The following is a 23,551-nucleotide window of genomic DNA, read 5'->3' as shown; positions in this document are numbered from 1 at the left end:
AGCAGGTTGTGTTTCACTTGGAGAATTTGTCTTTTATCGGTGATCATCATATTTCTTCCACTCCCACTAAATGCCTTAAATCTATGAACTCCCAGCATTTTCAGTCTACAAACAACCAACAGCATACATTATAAAGGGCATTTTTTTTACATTTAACAACCAGATAAATATACGTTATTTATATTCAAATATAACAATTTTCAGGGATAGTGAGTAATAAACGAAAAGAAAATATCACATTCATCTAGCTTTTAACACTTTAATTAATGACGGAGGTGTGGAAGTTCTTAAAGGGACAGGCCAATTTCAAGGCATTGGGTACAACAATTACCCTTAGTTATATTTGAGATGCATTTTTATAACAACTGAAGGTAACAGTTACTTGATTGTGCTATAAATGGCAATATAAACCTGAAAATACCTTCAATACCCGTTTAAGAGAGATGAAGTTATTAAGACCAATAAGGTACAAATTCTTCAGTTTGGGATTTATTAGTTGTCCAATCATTAATAATTATTGAAGATATTCTTTCCATTCCTTTACTTTATAAAAGATGGAAATATGATGAAGGTTCTTTGACAGGGGTAATACTTCTGAGTAAATTAAGGAATTACATAATTCTTATTGGTCTGATGCACTGACTGCATTATAACATTTTTACTACTTTCAAGAAAGTACATGCTATCCATTGTTCAACTGTAGACCAAACATGGTGGGAATTCTCAGATTTGATTAATTTTATAAATGTGGGAAATAAATCACACTTTTCATTATTTGTAAACGAAATGTCTTGTTTCTTTGCAGGTAATCCTGGTGCAGGTAAACCCAGGTGAGGCCTTCACTATACGACGAGAGGATGGTCAGTTTCAATGTATCACAGGTAAGAGACCAGTTGTCTTTGGTAATTTATACTGCTCAAAAAAATAAAGGGAACACTTTAAGTGTTAAACACCTGTTTAAGTGTTCCCTTTATTTTTTTTGAGCAGTGTACAATGTGAATTCGAGCCTTTTATTGCACACCTGTAACAAAAAATATGTAAGAAGAAACAGAGTTCTTCTGAATAGTTAGTTCACAATAATCTTGGTGAACATTGACTTCAGCATAAATTGAATGTCTGGGTGAATTTCATTCCTTAATTCCTCTGTGCAATTTCAAAATGTCGATGATGAGTCATGTACTTTATCCAGTAACAGGGGAGAAGATGCTAAATACAGCAGTGGTGTAAGCGCTGGTGTAGACATCAAGCTAATGCTGAGTGGAGTTAATTACTTATTATACGTTTTCTCTTTTCTTTTGTTTCAAAACGATAAAAATGTATCATTCTTATGGCCACAAACCAGTCTGGGTGCCCATCCTGGTCATAATTTTATTCCTGGGGGTTATATTTGCATTGTTATTTGGCAAACAAAAGATATATAATTAGAAAGTATGAAGCAGCAACCAGTTGCACTGAATTATCTAAGAAACTGGAAGGACTATTCTCAGATAAACTGAGCTGTGCATTTTTACACTTTTATCAGGACTGCAAGAATATGTACCATTTGTACCACAGTGGAGATGACTGAAAATCAACAATATTTGTAAATCAGATAAATCATGTTTAAAAACATGTTCACAAGTGGATTTAAGCCAATATGAGAATTTTAACAGTGATATCCTTGAGTAAAACTGGCATCTTTTCTCATTATTTACACAAAAAAGTAAAATGAGGTCTAAAACGGAAACCAAGCATTTATTCATAGTGCTTCAGATATAGTATATAGATATTAATGCTACCTGTAGATTTTCATTTAATGTTGTGATGCATACTTAAGCACACTTGCTAATATAGTGTTTCCAGTAGGGATGCACACATATGAAAAATTTGAACCAATATTGATATTTGATATGAATGTTTCTGTTATGACAGATAACTATTTATTACTTATATATTTTTCCACTATTGTGGCTGACTTCACCTCTGCTTCTCCACTTTAACTTCCCCACAATCTTGCACTGCATCACTTTCGGTGTCACATGACCAAACAAATACCACGTGACCAACTTCCTCTCCTCCCCCTCCAGAAACAAATGGCAATAAGATGGAATTAAGTATTTGTTGTTGATATTGGCCCATTTTTATTTATCAGACCTATACGAAATGTTATGTTAATCTCAGTTACAGCCTATATGTGAGGGAGGAGCAGGGCTTAATATAGCCCCCACAACCATAATTTTTGATATGGTTACACTTAATCTGATGGTTTCCTATTCCCCAACATTCTAATACCTAATTTATTTAGATGTAAAGCAATATTAAGGCTCATGGAGCATTTAGAACATAAGAAAAACAAAATATGACGCAAATGCTTCCTTCCATCTAAAACCTGCAACACGGGATTCAGCAATAATATTGAAATCTGATGTTTCCTAATCAGCAGGAATTTTGTATAGCCTCCAGTTCTTCCTTAATTTGCTTTAAAAAGCTTTTACATTTTCTTTTATTACGCGAAAGTGATAATTCTGCTCTGTTATCATCAAAGTCTGTATGATTGTGCAGAGCAGACTGCATTACATGGATAATTGATCTGAATAATCTTCCTCCCCTGGAGGAAGCAAATAATGCCCAAAAAATGTATTACTGGATAAAAGTCCAAAAATTAAGAGTTGATCCTGATACATTGACTTGGATGTGTTGGAAAAACGATATGCTTTTGGTAAATTGTCAAACACTAATCTGATATGGTTAATAATTTTTTACTCAATCTTTATTTTACAAAAGTCAGTGTGTCCTAAAGTCACTACTGTATGGATTATTGTACGCCTTTTAGAAAAGCTGTGCTCAGGATGCAATAAGGCGAGTTTTTTTATTTTTATTTTACAAAAATTAAAGTGTTGGCAGCAATAAAGTCTCAGCTCTAAGTCGGCACACTGTGATAATTGCGTCGTATGATTTGAGCCATTAGAGAAAATGGTGCATCTTTAAAAAATATTATGCAACACATTTTAATGGAATTATATTATGTTTTTAAATACAGAGTTAATCATGCATGACACATGAATGCATTTTTAACAAATTACATTTAAGTCTTTTTACAATTTACATTTAAGTCTTTTTACAAGTCTACACGTGTATCAAGAAGTTCTTGTGCTGTGATATCTGGTGATATTAAAGCCCTATAATATTTCTTGTCTAAATGGGAACTCTCATCAAGACTGCCCTGGTGTGCCAATTGGTACTTTCAACACTAAAGAGTACTGCCACTGAGCTGATTACTGGTCTTCATGTATGGATAGTTTTATCAGTAGTTTAGACACTATTGGCCAGATGCTTCTGGTGTTTAATAGAAAATAAAATTTGTTCTTACTTCATTGAGTGTTAACCTTGAATCTGCCTTGTGAAATGCAAACTGGTCAACATGACTTAATTTGGTAAGGGTGAGAAACTATTTTAAGCATCGGATATGATGGTATGTTTTAAGCCTCAACACACTGATTGCATGTCTGATTCTTATACTTAAGCAAAAAAAAGGAGTAATTCTTGATATGCATGTTGTATTGACCAAGTGAAAGAATGAAGACCACCTGTCGGGCTTCCCAACAACCTATGGTTAAAAAAGCATTGAAGAAGCGTTAGTATGTGATTTTAAGTTGTTGATGTAAAAATGGGAGACTTGTTAATGGAAGGGAGACTTGTTTAATTGTTTAACTTTAAGGGTGTTTTCACTGGTAGACTCTGTTTGATTGAGAACCAAAATTGCAACATTTGTTAAATTTTCAGTTGGTGTGGTTTGCTTTCGCAAAAAGCAAACCACATAAAACAAACTAGGCCTTTTGAGAAACCTGTTTACACTCTTGCATGTGGTGGCGCTACACCAAGAACCACTGAAAGAAATGGCGTAAAAAGCTCGGAAGAAGACTGAGCTCAACTTCATTCCTTACAAAATTAAAGAAAATGGAATGGCTTCTGGTTTTACCGGTTGTCAGGTTTCTCTTTTGTCTTTGGCAAAAGACCGCAAGTCATTTCTCCTGCTAGCACTAGACACTCATGTGTGCTTTGGTTTCATTTACCCAGAATGCTTTGTTATAGTCTGCTTCCTGCTTTTGAAACAGACTCCAGTCCACATACTCATTCAAACTGCATTGGAGTTCACTACAACCAATCCAAGACTTAGGTTTTTAGGAGAACCAGGTTTCACTTTGACCTGCATCAGAGTTTGATTACACATTCACACTTCCCCAAATGAACTAGACTCTCTAGGGAAACAAACTAGAGTTCAATTAAAGCAAAAATAAACGAGGATGGTGTGAATACACCCTAAGAAATAAAATCCTTCAAGTCTAATTCTGAAGTCTCGTAAACTCTAAAGAAACTTCTCTGTAAAAGTTTCCCTTCATTCTGTGCTGCAACAGTTGTTCTGTATCCCAGGACATAAAATTTACATTGTGCTTCTAATCTATCATAATGTAAAATAATAATAAAAAAAAGGCATATGGTATAATTATAGTTTTGGGAAGCTGGAGCAGAAGTGTTTGAGTTAAATGCATTACACATTTGTACTGATGGGAGTAATTTTCTTTTCCACAGTAGTTAGAGATTGAGCTTGCTTTGTGACGGCAACAATAAAGTGGAGCTCTCGCATGCTGTTGACAGCATGAACGCAGGACAGCTGGATTAGTTGTAGGAGGTGGCGTTGGGGAGCTGTAATTGTGAATTAGTACAATGCACTGTTTGCCTGGGGGAGGAATTGATCTCAAAACGCCTTTTGTTACATTATTACTAGAAGCACAAAATCCACTGCCCTTTATTGATATTTCCTTATGCTCATATCCAATGTTTCTTTCTCTGTTTTTGTTTGAAATTGAGAATTTGATTTACTTTTGTTTACATTTAATAAGATATAAAGATGATAAATATTAATACTATGACAGCCAGTGATACCCAAAGGAAGCAGTATTTTTATTTAGTCTTTTTTAGAGTAGCATTTACAATCTGCAGATGTTATTTTTCCACAGTACCATTTGGTTTATACGAATAGCAATAAAACAACAGGCCCCAGGTGTCCAGGGTTGGACAACAAAGCTACAAAAAGAGAGATAGAAGGTGATGTGACAGCGCCAGAATGCCGTCGTATAACGTTTTCACATCAGGGAACTCTGTTTGCCAGTTTTTATCTGACTCAACTCTCTCACCAGCCCTCCATTATCAGCTGAGTAAAACTTCCTAATAGAGAGCTGGAATACATAGTTTTTCCATCAGAGGAGAAACATGGAACTAAGAGATGCCACATAGATCAGTGTGACTGCTACTAACTGGCCTGTCACAGGGTGCACTCATCTCTCTGTGACGCGAATAGAGGGATGACTCACCGCTTGCAGTGCAAGGAGGGAGGAAGATGAGTGTGTGTGTGCGAGAGAGAGAGAGGGCGTGTGTGTGTGTGTGTGTGTGTGCAGGCTAGCATGAATGTGCATCTGTGGTTTGTTTGGTTTGTTGTGTGAACACAACAGGCTTATCTCTGTGCACTTTGGTAACTGTTGTGCATGTATCTGTTATGCATGAATACGTGTGTCTATCTTTAACACTGGAGTGTTTAACAGAATGTGTTTAAAAATGGGGCTGAATTATAGAGGTATGAATTTAGAATGATCCCCTCTGCTCGTGTTTTTTAGGATTCGTTCCATCCCAGCCACAATTTTTGTATTCAGTCTCGTATTTTTAGCAGCTGGAGGTGCGTAATTGCTACGTGATAGGGCATGACAGCCTGTTTAATCGGAACAATCTTGTAAATAGGCAGTTTATAGAGGGCATTTGCTTTTCTTGGTATCTGCCTTCAAGGTGGAACCTTTTAGCGAGAGGAAACTAATTAGAGTAGCCAAAGAGCTTCCTTCTGCTCTGTTTTTTTTTTTTTTTTTTTCCAACTTACCTTAAAGGGACCTTTGCCTGTGAGTGGACATGTCCTTCTAACTTCAGCCAAAGTGCTCCCCTTTTGCTCTGCGTTTTCTTCTCAAGATTTCCGATCCAAAGGCTGTATCACTGGAATCTGTTGCCACCTGATAAGCTTAAAGCTGGTGATTCACCATCACTTTGGATGATTCAATCTCTGGGTGAGGGCACAAAGCGCCGTCTCGCTCAACTGGAATTTTAAAGTCTTTTTTTTTCGCAATGTGCTCAAAAAGATTTACAGAATTTCCGTCAACGTGATTGCAAGCTGTTTGATTAGGAACCTCTTAACAAATATGATCTTAATTATTGCATAGCTGTATTAACACGTTGGGGTTTTTTCCTACACTGGGAGCTTTGTCTAGTTTATTTCCTTTGGTATCATAGCTACGGTGTCTTGCAAAAGCATTCAGCCTTTTTCTCAACCACAAATTTCAAAGGTAGTAGTGCATAATTGTAAAATAAGAAGAAGATACAATGATATGAAAATGTTTTGCAATATTATTTTAGCCCTGATAATGGTGTTATTGTAGTCTCTCTTGTTTTAAATATACAGACATGTTTCTCTGGTTTAAATTTTGAGCATCCAAGATGTAGACTTTAGAGATCTTAAACTCTAAACACTGGTTGTTTCCTTTAATAATGGTGTATTTTTTTTCTCTCCTGCAAAATTGTGATTAAATGAACAAAGACACAAAGATCCCAGGAGAGAAATGATTCAAAGAGAGAAATTCAAATAAATCTGCTGTTCTCATCTCTGGACGCTAGTTAGTTACTGACCGAAATAGGTGTGAAAGCCTGCTTCAAGAAACGAATGGACGCCTGCCAGGCTTTACAGTCTGAAATGAGAACAGTATGAGAGCCAGTATGTTCCAAAGTTATTTCACCATTTAAAAAGCAGTTTTAATGTGTTTAAAACCCTTTTAAAAATAGGCTGTGGAGGCAAGGCATTTTGAAAAGTATTTCCAGCATTTTTCCACGTGTAACATCAAACCTTTGGGCTAAATCTAATAAGCTCTTGCTTTGCAATTTCTGGTAATAAAAAGGTCTCATTTCATACATTTTCACTGTTCTTAGTAACCTTTAGATAAACAGACACTTTTTAAAGCCTGGGCATAGAAGTGACTGGATGCTTTTTCTAAATCTTTGGTGGTAAAATTGGCAGTGCGTAAAGGAAAAAAAAAATTTCAGCATTTTGTTTTTGAGTCATTGCTCTTCATCTTATTTCTGATTTCCTTCAGATATCACCCCAACATACTTAAGCTTAGATGTTGTCGCCAGAGTTGATTGGGACCGCTCTCGTCTGTGCTTGTTTGTGACAGAAGCTCTGCATAATGTTCAGTACCTCAGAAGTGGCTTGGCTCTGAATCTTGCACAGAAAAATGTTGCTGGACTATTGTGACCTTGACTGTAAGATTTACTGGCAATAATGTCGGATTAAAACAAAAGGTGACAAACCACACCAATAGTGTCTCCTCTAAACAGTTTGGTGCTTCATTCTTTAGCTCTTTAACATTTAAAATCTTTGACTGGACTTCACAGGCCTACTCCAAAGCAGAAGAATAAATAGCCTTTTATTTTAATTAGAAATTAATTTCTTTATAATATTTGAGAAGAAAATTTATTTTCACGGCTGTATTATTCTTTACTGACCTGCATCACTGCCACAAACCAAGCAGCAGACACATTTGCACTTTTTATCATATTCCTCACTTCCTCTGCCAAACTCCAAGGACAGGAACACAAACATGTATGTGCACCGGGTTCATTCAGTGCGTCTGTAATGAGGAGCTTTAATAATGACTCGGTTTACGTCTCATGCTGCCCAAAGAGTGTTGCACAGGACAGGATTAGAAAAGATTTTCATAAAACAGCAATTTTCAGCTTTGGGATATGAAAAGCAGCATATCTGAAGTCAACTGTTTTCTGTCCAGGTTTTGAGGGTTAACATTTTGCTCCAGGATGGAACCCTGCTGAAATCCTTATTTCCTAAACACAGTCAAATAATTTTCTATTTAAAAAAAACAAAGAGAGAGAGAGAGAAAAATGGCGCCCCAGCAGCTGTGGCCTCTACCTGGCTCTGGTTTAGTCTGGCTCATAGCTGCAGCGGGGTGTGATGTTCTGTAATAAGCATAAGCATGAAGGTTACTGATGCCCTTCCTTCCTGAAAACACTCACAGCTGGGAATGTGCGAGTCGTGTGGACGGCTCTACATATTAGGAAATCAAAGTTTACGAACACCTGAGGGAAAAAATAGCTTTTCTTTTTTTAATTCTTCCGTTGTTTGCTGCCTGGTTTCCTCTGTTATACTCTAGGTCACAGATCCACCCAGACCGCGACTTCCTCTCTTTCTCTTCTCCTGATCCATCTGCCTGTGTCAGTGGTTGCTGGATGCTCACAGAAGCAGGCTGGCCAATGGGGGAGTCGGCTGTGTAATGTTATAATGGAATCTTATGCTAATTGATGACAGGCATCTTTAGCCTGTAAGAATTAAAGGCCATGTAGTGTATGGTCTATACACCCAATACTTGGTCAGGGCTTCTTTTACATGAATCATTGCATCACTATTTGTCATCAAGACGATCAACCTATGGATTTGCTGGGGTGTTAAGAAAACACAGAATGGTGTAATAGCAACTATCAGATTACCTGCATTGTTTTATCTGGTATACAGTGCACCAATGAATGTTAATCATTTTAGGAGATTTGTGTTTGACTGATACTGGCATGAGAAACCAGTCTTCTTTAACTCTGCAGAAATCTGAAAATCAGCCACTGGGCATTTTTACTCTGCTGTGAGAGATAGCTGACTGACAGACTCGCCCACCAGTCCATGTCTACACTTCATAGTTCTCAATAGTCACCACAGCAGGTCAGACTATTCACAGATCAATGATCAGCCAAAAACTGAAATGGGTGCACAATTACCTTGGTAGAAGGTGTGCCTACTTTCTACAAGTCTTTTTCCTTCCACTTAATTTTCAATTAATAAAAAAAGTCTAAACAGTCACAGTTATAGCTGTACCTTTTTGTCACTTACCCTCAGTGTTGAGGGTCTGTGTGTGAACTGAGAGGTCAGTAGCCTTCCCCATAATTATGTATCAACATGGTCACAATGCAACTTATTTGTATTTTTTAAAATCTACACGAGCTAATCAAGTATAAAATGTGGGTTTAATTAGCTGTAATCAATAGTCATCTAACAGACCAACTCTTGAAACATCACCCTGTAATGAATCGATTTAATATAAAGTTTCTTTTAAGCATGACTGATATAAACTGTTAAATGATACAATTCATTAAGGTGCACTTAAATGTTTGCCTCCATTTTATATTTCGCTCTTCCTTTGTGCTTTTGTAGATTCTTCGCTCCTTTTATCCAGCTTTTATGTGGCAAATCTTCCCCGCTTCATTTTGTTCTCCCAATCTAGTTGAGAGTTCATTCGTACATTTGATTAAATCTGACAGTTTGCTTGGATTATTGCCACCATTTTGACACAACCTCTGCCAAGTTTCCTAATGCAAACTACCTCAGTGGACCTGGGCTAAGAACCACTTGCATACTATTATCCTGTATCTACCCATTTCTAGTAGTGAAGAGCCAGATTGGTGCTCAAATTGGCAAAGAAAAAAAAAACATATATGTAAGCAAACCTTTGGAGCCATTATCTGTTTATCATCATTAATGTTTATTTTCCTGTGCCTTCTCCCTCTTGAAGGCTGGCTCTCCATGGCCACGTCAGCACACCAATGCTCCAGTTGACACAAGAGGGAGGGGGAGGTGGTCTCTTTTTTCTGCTGCTGCTTCTTTTTTTTCTGTCTCTTTTTTTATTCTGATCTGTCAGCGCTTGTGCGTCAGATTGATGTAAAAGAGAGGGTGTCTTTACCCCGACCGCCATCACCTCCGTTGCTTTCCAACTACGACACCATGAGGTTTCTATACCTCCCCATCCTACTCTTTACCTACTCTCTCTAACTCACTCTCACCTTGCCAATGTTCTTCTCCCCTTAGTCTTAGTGTGTATACACGCAAAGCCTTTCAATCTAAATGGACAACGCACAGGATGCTAATGTGATTCATCAGATTTGCTGTTAGTCAGCATCAGCAGCACTGAAGTAAAATTGCCTTAATCAGTCATTAGGCAGGTGCGTCGCTGAACACTGTGTGGCATATTTTTCACCTAATTTGCCTTAAAAGTGAGTGGAGTTAACAGTAAACACTTTGAACTCCCTCTCAAATTATTTCCTAATACGACAGTAATGATGGCCAAGTCGGAGCGATTGCCTTCATACAGGCTGAGCTCTTACCTTCTCCCCAAACTGAGATATTTGTCCTTGTGCCCGCGTGTTCTCAGTCAGAGAAATGACTCACTGTTTAATTGCCTTTTTGATTTTAATAGGCCTACTTGTTAGCTGTTTGAAGTAAGTTTATCAGCAGTTTGGAAGAGCCCCAATGTCACTGCTTTACATACTGAAGCTTGTCTCACTGTGATGCTGCTGTTGATTCATTTGACATGAATGACTGACACGACGCATTGAGTCACAGGGATGAGACAGAAATAAGGGATTGCTTGCTTGTTTCTAGTTACTAGGGGTAGGAATCTTTCACTATCATGGTTCAATTCAAAATCGATGAAAAATCAATTAATTGAATCATGATAGTGAAAGAATTCATTATTCATAACGATTTCTGCTTCAATAGTTGTGCAAAGGATCCTTGTGATCATTCAGCTTTGTAAGGCAGAATGAAATATGGAGACATTAAATTGTTTTTTTTCAGATATCTATACCTTTCTGTGGACAAAGACGTTACAATCCCAGTCATTGTAGTTATTTAGTGAAGAATTGTAAAAAATGTATATACTTTCTCACTGTGTCGCATATAGATTCCATATTCATGTCGCCTGCAGATACAAAGCCGGATAGTGGAAGTGGACTAGTTGTAGTGAAATATTCGCATTGCTGTCTGAGTGCATTTCTGCATAAAGAACGGCAACAAAATTCTGGCCAATCATGGTGTACGGTACAGCATACTTTGGCTCAGCTGAATTGGCTCCGTTCATTTGCAGTGTTCCTGAAGTGCTCAGTCTTCATTTTGCGAACCTATCACAAAGTGAAGCTCACGTCAAGCTTCGTCTTCCCGGTCATTCAGTAGAGAACAAAATGAAAAAACAAAAAATAATTAAATAAAGCATCTGAGTCATGCTTTTAAGTTTAAAGTCATTGAAATGTAAAGGAAGCACAGTGCATCTGGAAAACATTCACAGTACTTAACGTTTTTGTCGTTTCACTCAAAATTGAAGATTTTCTAGTAAAACTTTACAAAAGTGGAGATGCACACAAAGTTTTTCATCCGAAAAGTAAAATCAAACATCTCTTTAGAACTGCGTCAGTTGCACCTGAACTGTCATTTTCAAGGTTCAACAGTTTTTAAGTGGAGAGGTTTTATGTTGTGTTCTCAACAAACTGGCTACTGTCTGTGTACCTGCTTGAAATTTCTGTTAAGCTCCCATGAGAGCTTGAAGTTGAATGCTGGCACCTAGGGGAATATCGCTAAGTGTCGGTGTGAGTTTACAAGGTTTCGGTGTGTTATTATGTTCCCCTCCCATCCTCTGCAGCTGTGAGTTTATTATCACGAGTCATTTAGAGCTGCTTTTTCATCTTAAAGCATTTTGTGTTCAATGAAAGAAAATCCTTCGTCATGCATTCTGTTTGGGAGGTCAGTGAATCCCTCTGCTCCCCTGCACCATTTCTGGCATTGGAATCTCATTGTTTCTGTCTTAGGTCTGGAAAGAAAAGAGAAATGTGCTAATGTGCAAACTTGGCTCAGAGATTGCTCTCTGTGGCTTTTTGCTGAGCTGTCACTTCTCTGAGCTGAGCTGAGCCGGTGAACCGGCCCTCACAAAGGAGCAGGAAACTTTGTTGTTTCTCAGCACTTTTGAGAAGTGGACAGTATTTTTAAAATATAATCTTTTCCTTTTGTTACCCGTGGGATTTGAAAAAAAAAAAAAAAATTAAATGCAGTCAATGAATATGCAACAACAGTACAAAAAGCAACACTGTGGTTTTATCATGGTCAGAATGCCAAGTGTCACATGCTGTTTGTCAGAAAGAAGTGATTTTTGTTTTTCTGTGATGTGGCTGTGAGTGACATCTTGTCTGTAGCTGTCCCTATTGGGCTTGGCAGATGTATTCATGTCCTTCGAATGTTTTTTTTCATTTGATCATATTTCATAGAAATTTTAGGTAATCCATACAAAGCACGGAACTGCATAATTGTAATGTTGAAGGAAAATACATTGTTTTCAAAGGTTTTATAAATGGAAATTATACAGTATATATTTGTAATCGGCCTACTACTAACAATTATTTTAATAATGATTCTATCGATTAATCAGTTAACAAGATTGGCAGATTTTTCATTAAACCACTTAAGCCTTTTTTATACAACATTGGAACCACATTAACAGATGCAAATAAACAAATTTAATTCTTGTTTTTGATAAGAAAAGAAACTTTTTATTGCCTAAAATGCAATGATAGTACTCCTTTAATTTACACTTGATCATTTGCATGAAAGGACGCATCTGCTTCTAAAATAATAATAGTTTCAGTAATAATTGAAATGCTCAGCCTTTTCTGCTTTATTTAGCACCAATACAGTGTAGGGCTGATCTGTTGACTATATTTTGGATTAACCAATTAATAATTGGATAACAAAATGTGCTTAATAGGAGATTTTCCTTTGCAGAATTTGAACCAAGTGAAGTTAAAATTACCACTTGAGTTTTGAGTGTAACATACTTAGTTTTTTTTTTCATATCCTGACTGCAAAATGGTTTCAGCAAATGGCATTGTTTGAGTCTGTATACTCCAGTTAGTGATTAATCGATTACTAAATTAGTTGATGATTATTTCAATAATAGATTAATTGCGACTAATTAATCACAATTAAACCTTGTGTCCCTTTTCCTCTAAATCACAATTATAGACTACTTTGTGTTGGTTTGTCGCATAAAATGAAAAAAAAAACATTGTTGGGCTATGAATGCTGTTTTGTTGCAGATTAAAGGTGTTATCGTGTTTCTTCCCTTCTCACAGGTCCTGCTCAGGTTCCCATGATGTCTCCAAACGGTTCAGTGCCTCCTATCTATGTGCCTCCTGGATACGTCTCACAAGTATTCCCTCCTAACTTCTCTTTTAATAGTTGAACTCTCACAGGTTTTGATGTTGGCGAAACAGGTCATCTTTGTTCTCTTCTAGATCATTGAGGAGAACGGAGTGCGGAGGGTTCTGGTTTTACCTCAGCAACCAGATTTCCACCCCGGGGGTCATTCCCCACTCCACCACCCTCCGCCACCACCCCATCCACACCTGCCTGCCTTCATGCCACACCCCGCCATGATGGGCCCACCGCCGCCTCATCTGTACACAGGCATGCCAGGGGGTGTAGGGGACATGAGCTCTCAGTACATCCCCCAGTACCACCCAGCTCATATTTTCTCAGAACAGGGTGAGTTAAGACAGCGTAGCAGCTTTAACATTTGCTTGTTGCTTTTCTATGTTTACACTCAACTCTCCATCTATTTTAAAGCCTGCAATGACCTGTGAGTGTGTTCTCTCTCTTTTACAGATTCTCACTCCCAACACGGACGCCAGTCTTTTCTTCACAGGGATGACAGGGCGAACAAAACACATGAACGTCTTCAGAAGAAACTGAAGGAGCGTCAGGGAGGGGGAGGAGGAGGAGGACAGGTGAAGGACAGTCCCCCGTCTTCACCCCAGAAATCCTGCAGCAGCCCCCCAACGGTGGACATTCACAACGGCATTGGAGGAAAAGGCCTCGACGCAGAGCTCAGGCACGGGGTCGCCTGCTCCGACAAGCAGACTGGCAAGGGAAGAAACGGAGAGTCGAGAGGTAATGTGGGGGTCATTTAGGGATCTGTTATGGTTTTGCTGTTTTAACATCCATAATAACACTGAAAAGTTATCAGTGGTTGGTTTAGTGTTGGCTGTTCCACCACATATATTTCCTGTTAAAAGAAATCTTATGACTATTACAGGGGTTCCTACACAATCTGGAAAACTCTGCAAAGATGTATAAATTGATTTAAGTAATCTTTCTTCATCCCTTTTTTTCTTTTTTGCAACTTTATTTTATAAAGCCAGTGAACTGTAAGCATATTTGCTATTATTTTGTGAACTTTTGTTTTTATGCCTAAGAAATGACTAAAATAGAGGTAACTCAGGGATTTTGAACTTTGAAAATATAGAATTTAACAGAAAAATGTGTAAAACAAGCCCGTTTTTACTTTCTGTTGACCTCCTTTATCTACTTGACAAACAGTTAACATGACCAGATAGCTTTTAAATCATTGTATGTTCAAGCTGCAGTCAACATTTCAAAGAATGAACATAAAAAACCTGCAATATTTGTCAAATCAAAAACGGATCATTTTTGTTACTTTAGTTTTGTTTTTGTTTTGTTTGTTTTTTTTTCATTTCATTTACTCTGATTCTTTCAATCAAAATTCACCATCTTGCATCAACTTGTCTCTCCAGAGCTCGACAAAGAGGCTCAGGCCCTGCTTGCACTTCTGAGCAACATCAGTAAACCAACGGTTGGTATTCACTGTTACCTTATTTTTACTGCCTTTAATTATGAAAAAAGGATTTTTATTGCCTCTCCTAATATCCATTATGAGGTTTTGCTTATTGACTTGAAAGATTCATTTATTTTGTAACTTGTGTGCTTTAAACTATAAAAACGTTCACTAATTGTCACTAAGGCTTGACATTTTTTGTTAGATTAACCTGGTTCAGGCAACACGGGGAAAATGTACTGTAAGTAGAAAGTAGATGTTCTTATTGTCCAACTGTTTTAAACTGGTGGTCAAAGGCCACTGAACTGAACTGTGGAAAGCAGAGGACTTAAGGTGAGGCCCAGGGCTGCCGGTTGGAGTTACAGACTTGACCTGATTGAGTTCTTCCACATATGAATCCCCCCTGCAGTCGAGCTCAGGCTATTTTAAACCTCCAAACAGAATGAAAAATCACAGGGTTGCACAGCAGCACATCCCTGCAGCTAAAAAAATCTTTACGCTGCTCTGCATTAACTGGCATACTTTGATTCTTTCCCTCCACAGTAAATGGGATTATTGTGGATATTTTGAAAATTTTAGAACAGGATATTATTATTATTATTATTATTATTATTATTGTTGTTATTATTATGTCATGTCCTGTTTGCTGAATCAAAAATAATAACACTCCTATACAGTTAACATATAAATGGGAGTTATTTCCTAATGTGCTAAATGTTTTATCCGAGGGGAACGTATCAATGTACATCACCTTGAACTCACCATCCCTATAGTCAAACATGGTGTTGGCACCATCATGCTGTGGATATGCTGTTCTTCACCAGAGACAGAAAAGCTAGTCAGTGTTGATGGGGAATATAGTTGGTGTGTTGTAGTCGAGTAATCTAGCGATCATTCAGAGGATTAATGAGTAATCCAATTAAAAAGTGCCCTGTTCTGTAGTAGCAACTTAAGCTAGTAAAAGAAATATATCAAGTAAAAAATTTTGGTTAAAAATAAAAAACAATTCAGTTCCCTTTTTAATAAGAACTTGCTTAAAATGCAAGACGATTCAAACATAAGTCAGTCTCAAGTTTGAAGCATGGGAAAAATTTTAATTTTTATATATATATATATATATAATAAATTGTTTCATCTGTTGTTTTTTTTAATGTCATTACTCTTCTTGATCAGAAAATACATGTAACCTTGAACATGTATTTATGTATTTATTTCCTTGTACATGCATAACATGCCAAGTTCTATTAAAAGTTACTTTTTTGCAAAAGAGACAAAAATGTCACCACAAATGAGGTCAATGTAGTGGATGTTTCCTGCTGAGATGTTGCAGGACATCAAGGACATGCTATTATGAAACACTAATTGTGTTTTGCAGTACACACACTGAGTTATCTTTTCCATTTAGCTTAAAATAATCCCACATTTTTGACACTTTGTCTTTGTCTCTTCTTGGTAGTGCCTCCCTCCGTAGCTGATAATAGCACTTAGCATTCATCAACAGCTCATTGGCAGAAGTGAGCTGTTGTGCTTTGTCAACACACATGGTCATTTTGCTGGTACACAATATGATAAATAGTAAAACATAATTTAACAAAGCTTCGAGGCAGACAAGGAATTTTTAAAAATCGAGGTTCTCGAACCATTTGATGAATTGTTATGGCTATAGAATCTAGTGAGCTGAATACATGAAAATCCTGGAAGAAAAGCTACAAAAGGCTAGAGATTGGGATGTTTCCAGCTAACAACAAGCCTACTACCCATAAAATTAAACATACAATCACATACATTTGCTTAAGGCATATTGAAATATTAGATTGGCTTAGGCCTTAATTAAAAAAATGGAATTGAAGATTTTTGGCAAGATTTGAAAATTAATTTTCACAGACGCTGTCCAGTCTGCATGAGCTGTAGCTCTAAATGTGCAAAACTGGCAGAGACACAGCATGCAAGACAAAGATTTGTTCAATTTTATGGACCTTTTTTTTTTAAAGGAAGTAGGGAAACCATACATATATATATATATATATATATATATATATATATATATATATATATATATATATATATATATATATATATATATATATATGTTTATATTTCCTACACTTTACAGTGAAATATATTGAGGACTGCAGTTAAAAATGACAAAATGTGAAGGTTCAGGATGGCTATGAATAGGTTAACAAGGAACTATTCTGACATTATGTGAGACTCATTAAACTTTCATATCCAAGGTGTCAGACATCCAGGCCAGAGGAGCAGTGGTCAGTTGGAGCGCACCCACCAGACCGGAGGGTGAAAATAACACTGTGGAGGATGACACCAGCCTCCCAGAGGACCTAAGCTACGAGGTTGCCTTCTCTATTAATGGCAAAGATGGGAAATACCAGAACGTCAACAGGTGAGTCCAATCACCAGGAGACCACAGAGCTCTGGAATTCCAACAACTTTACAACCAAAAGTTACTTTAAAACTCAAAAACACTGTTTTTATTTTTCCCTGAAACAGTGTGCATGAGCTAAGTGCTACTTTGGAAAATCTTCGACCAGCAACAGACTATCATGTCAGGTTAGTATAACCCCCTGCTTGCTTTAATTTGTCATTTTACGATGGAACTGTGTGTGTAAACATGTTGTTGCCCCTCAGGGTCCAGGCAGCGTGTAACTGTTTACTGGGAAGCCCTTCAGAGTCGGTGAGCTTCACCACGTTAAGCTGTGAGCCAGACCCTCCCAGTCCTCCCAAGAAGGCCAGTGGGACCAAAAACACACTTGTACTCACGTGGAAGGTAAACATTTCACTTGTGTTCAAAGAAATTATGCTGACACATAATTAGAAATGTATATAGCCTGTTTTCTAATGCATGATGAATCATGTGTGTTTCCTCTACAGGCTCCATGTGACAATGGTTCTAAAATTAAAAATTATATTCTCCAGTGGGATGAGGTAACATGTTTCTCATAATTGTACACCTTTTACACTTTTTATGTGTGAAGCTTTGATGTAAAGTTGCTGGTGAACTAAGCAGTGTGTTTTCTAAAGGGAAAGGGCACAGGCACATTCGAACAGTGCTACTACGGACCTCAGAAGCAGCATCGCGTGACCAAGCTTACTCCAGCTTCTAGATACTCCTTCCGCCTTGCTGCAAAAAATGATATGGGTGTAAGGTGAGCAGACTGAAGGACCGCTTAGCATTACGTATTTCACATTTTGTATGTTATTGCCACAAACCTTGATGTCTTTTAATTGGATCTTGTCCGATATAGCAACTCAAAATAGCAAACAACCGTGAAGCTGAAGGGAAAATATACACAGTTTCCAACTTTTGCTGCAATTACAGAGATAAGCTACTTCGGCATGTGTTCTGCAGTCTCTCAGGATGCGTTTACCCTTAGCAGTGTTTAGTCTGCTTTAATCAAACTCTATTTTGTTTGCCTAGAAAGTCCAGTTTGTTTGGGGAGCTGTAAATGCACAACCGAACTCTTATGTGGACCAAAAAAAGCAAAACAACGTAGGTCTCGGTTCGGTAGAAGCAAACTCTGCCGCCGTTCAAATTCATCTGTGAATGCCAATAGTACCAGAGACTGTTCTAAAAGCGCAGGGCATTCTTGGTAAATAAAACCAAAACAAACATGTAAGTCTGGCACTAGCGATAGAAATGCCTTTTGGTCTTTTGCCAAAGACAATAGAAAACTCTTACAACCGTTAAAATCCGACGCCACTTCATTTTTGTTTACATTTTGTGAAGAAGGAAGTGGTACTTAGTGTCTTCTTCAGACGTTTACATGTAGTTTCGTTTAGTGGTTTTTGGTGCAGCGCCTCCACAGGTGAGGAGTTGAGTAGCTTTTTCAAAGGATTTGGACCGTTTGACACAGTGTCGTGTGAATGAGAACCAAATTAGCTAAAAATTGAACAAATGCTGCATTTCTGGTTCAGGTGTGAAAACCTGAACTACATTTGACTTGTAGTTAGTGCCATATGTCTTCACATCAACTTCAACTATCTTCTGGCTGAGTAGAGATGTAAACTACATTTGGTAATTACTCTGTTGATTCATTACAAATGACTGTAAGCTGTAACAGTGACTGTGTGGCAGTAACACGACAAAATGTGAAAACATTAAAGTAACAGGAGCCATTTTTCATTGTGCTCTCCATGCTGGAATATTTTCCACATGTTGTCCATTTTTATGTCACCTTCTCTATAACTGTCCTCATCCGTTTGTCGATGTGCGTCTCTCACTCCGTCTCTTTGTCCCATCCTCTCCTGTCGTGTGTCTCTCTCTGTCCTCCCCAGCGAGTTCAGTGAAGTGGTGGACCTGTTCACCTCATGCAGTGTGCCATTGCCACCCTTCCCTCCAGAACTGGAGCTGGCAGGAGTGACCTTTCTTACTATGAAGTGGCAAAGGCCCAGCAGCTCACCCAAGGAGGATGACATCTTCTATATTCTGGAGATGGAGGAAGAAGGCTCGGTATATCTCTTGGTTTAATACCTCGTATTTTCATTTGATCTGCTCCCTGTTAGGGGTTATTTGTTTGGTTTTTTGGGGGGCGGGGTTTTGCAGGTTGTAAAGTTCTTCTGTACTCAATCAACAAAACCAGGGCATAAATGTGAAAGTAAATAAGAATCCTAAATTATAGTTGATATTAAAAAGTCTTCTGAACCCTTGTTAAATTATGTATATATAAAAAAATGAAAATAAATAATTTATTAATTTTATTCTGTTTAATTGATCATGTAGGCTGTGGAACTCAATTGAAAAGCAAACTGAGATGTTTTAGGGAAGACACAGTTTTTTTGGGTTGTAGTCTATCAGAACGGCAGATCTCCACTTGGCTCCATTTCCCCATTCTAAATATTAAAATATTGTAGCAGCATCTCCAGTTCATTCCTCTTTGTTTTTAAGTTTTGTGCCGACTGTGACCAAAAGATCAACATTGGTTTCATCTGACCTTTACGGATTGATACTAGCGTGCTAAGATTGATACCTTAGTTTTAGATTCCATCTGGAAATTTTATTTAATTTTTGCACTGCAGTGTCTCATCTCTCCATAAATTTGATTTGCTCTCAAATTGTATTTTTTTGTTCACACAAATATTACGTTAAGTATTTTGTAGATACTTATAAACTTTCTCTAAATTCTGTCCTAGGTTTGAACAAAATAATTGAAAAGAAAAACCACAAAAATGCTTACAGTAAAGAGCAGAAGTTTGATATGTCACACTGAAATAAAAACTATAGTTATTGGTATTGGATCAGTACTAAAATGTGCAGTATTGCACGCAGTATTTAGTCTGTGGACTAGCGCTGCAGAGTAAAGTTGCAATTAAAAACATCATCATGAAAAACTTTACTATAAGTATGTACTGACTCGGTATATGTTAATTTATTCTGAACAGAAAATTATACAAAAGCGACGTCATCACATTCATTTAGTTTATTTCTTCTCCCTGAATGATTTTTGCTTTTATTTCAACTGAGTTGTAGCGGTTATATGTCACATCAAAGCTGAAAAAAATGGTTTACATCACAAAAACCTGACTTTTTAAACTGGTGTGAAGACTTTTGCTATCCATTGTAATGAAAAATTCTTTCAGATCCCTTTTTTCCCATCCCCATATCAACCATCTTAAAATGAAAAAAATACATATTGGCTTACACACCTCTTTGTAGTTCATGTCAGCTTCAGATGCCACCTGCAGGTTTAGCTGTCAAAAACTCTGCAGCTCTCTTTACCTCTGTTGCTGTTCCCCCCTCAGATCCCTTATTTTTCTGCGCTTCAGTGATTGTTGAGTAAGTCATTGCTCAGCTGGTGGTTTTGTTTTTCCCCCTGTTCATCTCTGTCCCAGGGATATGGCTTCCAGCCAAGCTATGACGGTGACGAACTCTCCCACACCGTGAGGAATCTCCGCAGGAGCACCAAGTACAAGTTTCGGGTAAGCGAGCTCTGCGAGGTGTTAAGTCAGAACGGGTTATCTGGTTTAATTTAGGAAGCGGAGTGTGTGTGTGTGAATTGGGTGAGCTTTCAGAAGGGAGGGAGAGACAGGGTGGTGGCGGTGGTGCTGCAGAGCCCCACGTTTGCCATATGACTCATCCGTTTACAGGATTCTGCCAGCAGAGCAGCGGGCAGCTGAAAGCATCAACAGGCTTGATCCAGTGTTGATCGCATGCAGGGCCCCAGTGAGAAGCTAGTTGAGCAAAGCGTTTGACCAATATGTGGCCCTTTGACTGGCAGTAATCTTGCCAAGTTAAGAGGAACTGTTTTTTTTTCTTTTCCTTTCTCCAATCTTTGTAAATTTTCTACCATTTTCTGCAACCTGTCTCGCACCACCATCCTTTATATTTTCCCATTACATTATGTAAGGTTGTTTGCCATTCTTCCCTAATAATGGTTATTTTCCTGCTGGAAATGCCGACAACAGCTGCACTTTTTTCCATTATTTGCCTCTAGGACATGAAATAAAATGAAGGTGTGGACCATAAAGCAAATTGTAAGGTTTATGCAGTAAGCCAGAGGAAACGGTGCAACGCGCTTGGGAAGAATGATGCTGATGGAAAAGTGTTTTATCGGCAAAACACACTATCACATGTCTGAATGATAGAATCCCTCTGTTTCTCATTGCAATTACCAAAATACACAGTGTAGGACGAAGCTGTTTGTCTTGCTTCAGTCTGTGAAAGATCTCTGTTCAGCAAGATGAAGATTTCTCTGTTATTTCTGCAGGTTGAAGCTGCATTTGCTCATTGCGTGTTTGGTTTGGTTTTAGGGTTTCTGTAGATTTAAGTTGTAGTGTGCATGGCTTTTCTTAATGCTGTAATTGCAGATATCATAAATGTGCATTGCTATATCTAATGACTTGCAGGTGGATCAATAAGAAATGATTTAAATTTGTTCTAAGAGTGAAACTCCTATATTATACATGCTCATTATACAAAGTTAATTTTGATGATTATCATTTATAGCCAATAGAGACCAAAAAGCATATGTTTACTACATTATTAAGCAAGACCAGTAAAGTTTCACATTTAATACAAAATACTAGATAATGGCCATTTTATAGCCTTCAGTATCATGGGAAAACCGCCGATTTTTCATTTCCCAAACAGACAGTTTTTAACACCCTCCTCAAACGAGATAAAACATAAAACTGTATTATTAATTAAGATGACTGTTCACAGAGCTGTATCCAAGCATCTTAATAGAAAGTTTAATGGAAGGAAAAATGTGAAAAAGGGTACAAAAGTGACATGAATAACTGCAGCCTTAAAAAGGTTTTTGAACCAAAGTATTCAAAGGCTGGCAGATATTGGTAAGTGTGGACTTCAGTTGGAGTCAGTACCTCTGACTCCAACCGAGTCAGAGGCTCTGGAAGTCTGCAACTGCAACTTTTGTTGTGTTTAGCTTCTCTGGAGATATCAGAGGTGTCCTACATGGGCTAAGGAAAAAAAATTGTTGGATTTTTATTCATGAATCCAAAGTATTCTTTTCAGATGGAAAGTCAATTAAGCTCCCGGATTCTGAATGAAGAGCTAAGAGGCACACATACCCAGTCATTTGAGGTCCAGTGGGAAGTTTCCCCATTCAGGAAGTCATGTCATCTAATCATGTATATAAATTTGTACAGAAGTAGCTCAAATAAGAAAAAAATTTGGGGACAGGGAGCTTGGAGGGGTAAAAAGATTGGAACTGGTCTATTCATATTGCCACAAAAAAGTCAGATATGGAACACATACAGACAAAAAAAAGTGGTTTGGGTCACATTTACTTGCAGTGTAAACGTAGCATATGTGGTTTTGTCTAAAGAAAGGTTGAACATCAAACCCAAAATTGTAGACAAGTTAAAGCAACCTGGACTTCCTACTCTGCAGCAATTTACACAAAATAACCTCACTCTAATTATTGACTGGATATACCGTACATTACACAAACTTTTAGTTGAGCCAATATTTGTTGTTTAAAAAAAAACGTATTCTATTGGTGGCCCTTTGTTCCAAGACACCAAATTTTTGGCTAAATGATTGAAATATTAGACTTCATGCTTAATGAATTTGTATTGTATACAATTTTCACTTTTTGGACCGAATTTCTGAAATGAGCATCTTGAAGATGTAGTTTGAGATGCCCTTCTGCTCTTGCTTAGGTAACCTGTTGCTAGTATTATGTCAAACTGTCTTCTCACTGCCTCTATTTGTGAACTTTAACAAGGTGGCAGCGTACAACTCAGAAGGGAAGAGTAACCCCAGTCAGGTTGTGGAATTTATCACAAAGCCAGACAGACCCAGCTGTCCCTGCAGGCCTGCCATCCGAGGAAGAGTCCAACCCGACAGCTTCAAAATGGCCTGGGGTGAGATTTCCTCCAAGTTTCTTTTGCAAAATCCTCCCATGCTTTCTTCTAGCCGACAACCTGGCAGGTCCGGTTTACAGATTAACTTTTCTCCTGGCGCGCTGTCCAACAATAGATGAGACAGATGACATCCAAGCTAGTCTGTACAGTGGATGACATCAGTTCTTTTATCTGTTCAGACATCAGCAAGAATCCTTCATGCACGTCACTGGATGAACTCATCTTCCAGGGCTGTGCTCGATCTCTGTCTAAATTTTTATTTATTTTTTTATTTTATTTTCCAAATTGAAAAACACATCTGTGGCTGTGAAAATGTCTCAATTCTTTGTGTTCCAGAAAACTGTTTGAGTTTAGAGGCCATACTGTGTTTGCTTTAAAAAAGTTGTTCGTTCTTATATTTTTTTTTCTTTCTTTTGGGAGAAAAATGTAAAGCTGTCAAAGCTGCAAAAAATTGGTTCAGGCTGTTTTGACACAGGATTGTTCTTGTTTCAGTCTACAGACAGACTGAAATCTTTTTAGTTTTAGTTTAGAATACATGTTGATCATAACTGACACAAATGGGCAAAAATTTCCATTTTCAGAAGCTGCTAGAAATGTACTACAACAAAGGCCACAATTTTTTCACTCCTTTGAAAACTGTTTTTCTTTTTCTATAATTATGCTCTACTTTGTGTTGGTCTACC

At 37.7% G+C, this 23,551-nt stretch overlaps 1 protein-coding gene across 5 annotated transcripts in view; it reads left to right on the top strand.

Annotated features, from left to right (window-relative positions):
- fndc3a (fibronectin type III domain containing 3A) overlaps positions 1–23,551 on the top strand; it is a 63,122-nt gene that overhangs the window by 26,772 nt on the left and 12,799 nt on the right. For all 5 annotated transcript variants that reach the window (XM_014475898.2, XM_023350979.1, XM_023350981.1 and 2 more), the window contains 13 exons: positions 806–881; positions 13,024–13,100; positions 13,186–13,435; positions 13,556–13,840; positions 14,485–14,543; positions 16,760–16,926; positions 17,034–17,093; positions 17,172–17,310; positions 17,415–17,468; positions 17,565–17,689; positions 18,819–18,993; positions 20,373–20,459; positions 22,730–22,868. In XM_014475898.2, coding sequence (XP_014331384.2) covers positions 806–881; positions 13,024–13,100; positions 13,186–13,435; positions 13,556–13,840; positions 14,485–14,543; positions 16,760–16,926; positions 17,034–17,093; positions 17,172–17,310; positions 17,415–17,468; positions 17,565–17,689; positions 18,819–18,993; positions 20,373–20,459; positions 22,730–22,868 — 1,693 coding nt within the window. The remainder of the gene's footprint in view (positions 1–805; positions 882–13,023; positions 13,101–13,185; positions 13,436–13,555; positions 13,841–14,484; positions 14,544–16,759; positions 16,927–17,033; positions 17,094–17,171; positions 17,311–17,414; positions 17,469–17,564; positions 17,690–18,818; positions 18,994–20,372; positions 20,460–22,729; positions 22,869–23,551) is intronic.

The sequence above is a fragment of the Xiphophorus maculatus genome, chromosome 18 (assembly GCF_002775205.1).
Source record: "Xiphophorus maculatus strain JP 163 A chromosome 18, X_maculatus-5.0-male, whole genome shotgun sequence".
Lineage (NCBI taxonomy): Eukaryota > Metazoa > Chordata > Actinopteri > Cyprinodontiformes > Poeciliidae > Xiphophorus > Xiphophorus maculatus.
The sequence above is the reverse complement of the archived record's forward strand: the minus strand, read 5'-3'. Positions and strand labels throughout refer to the sequence as shown.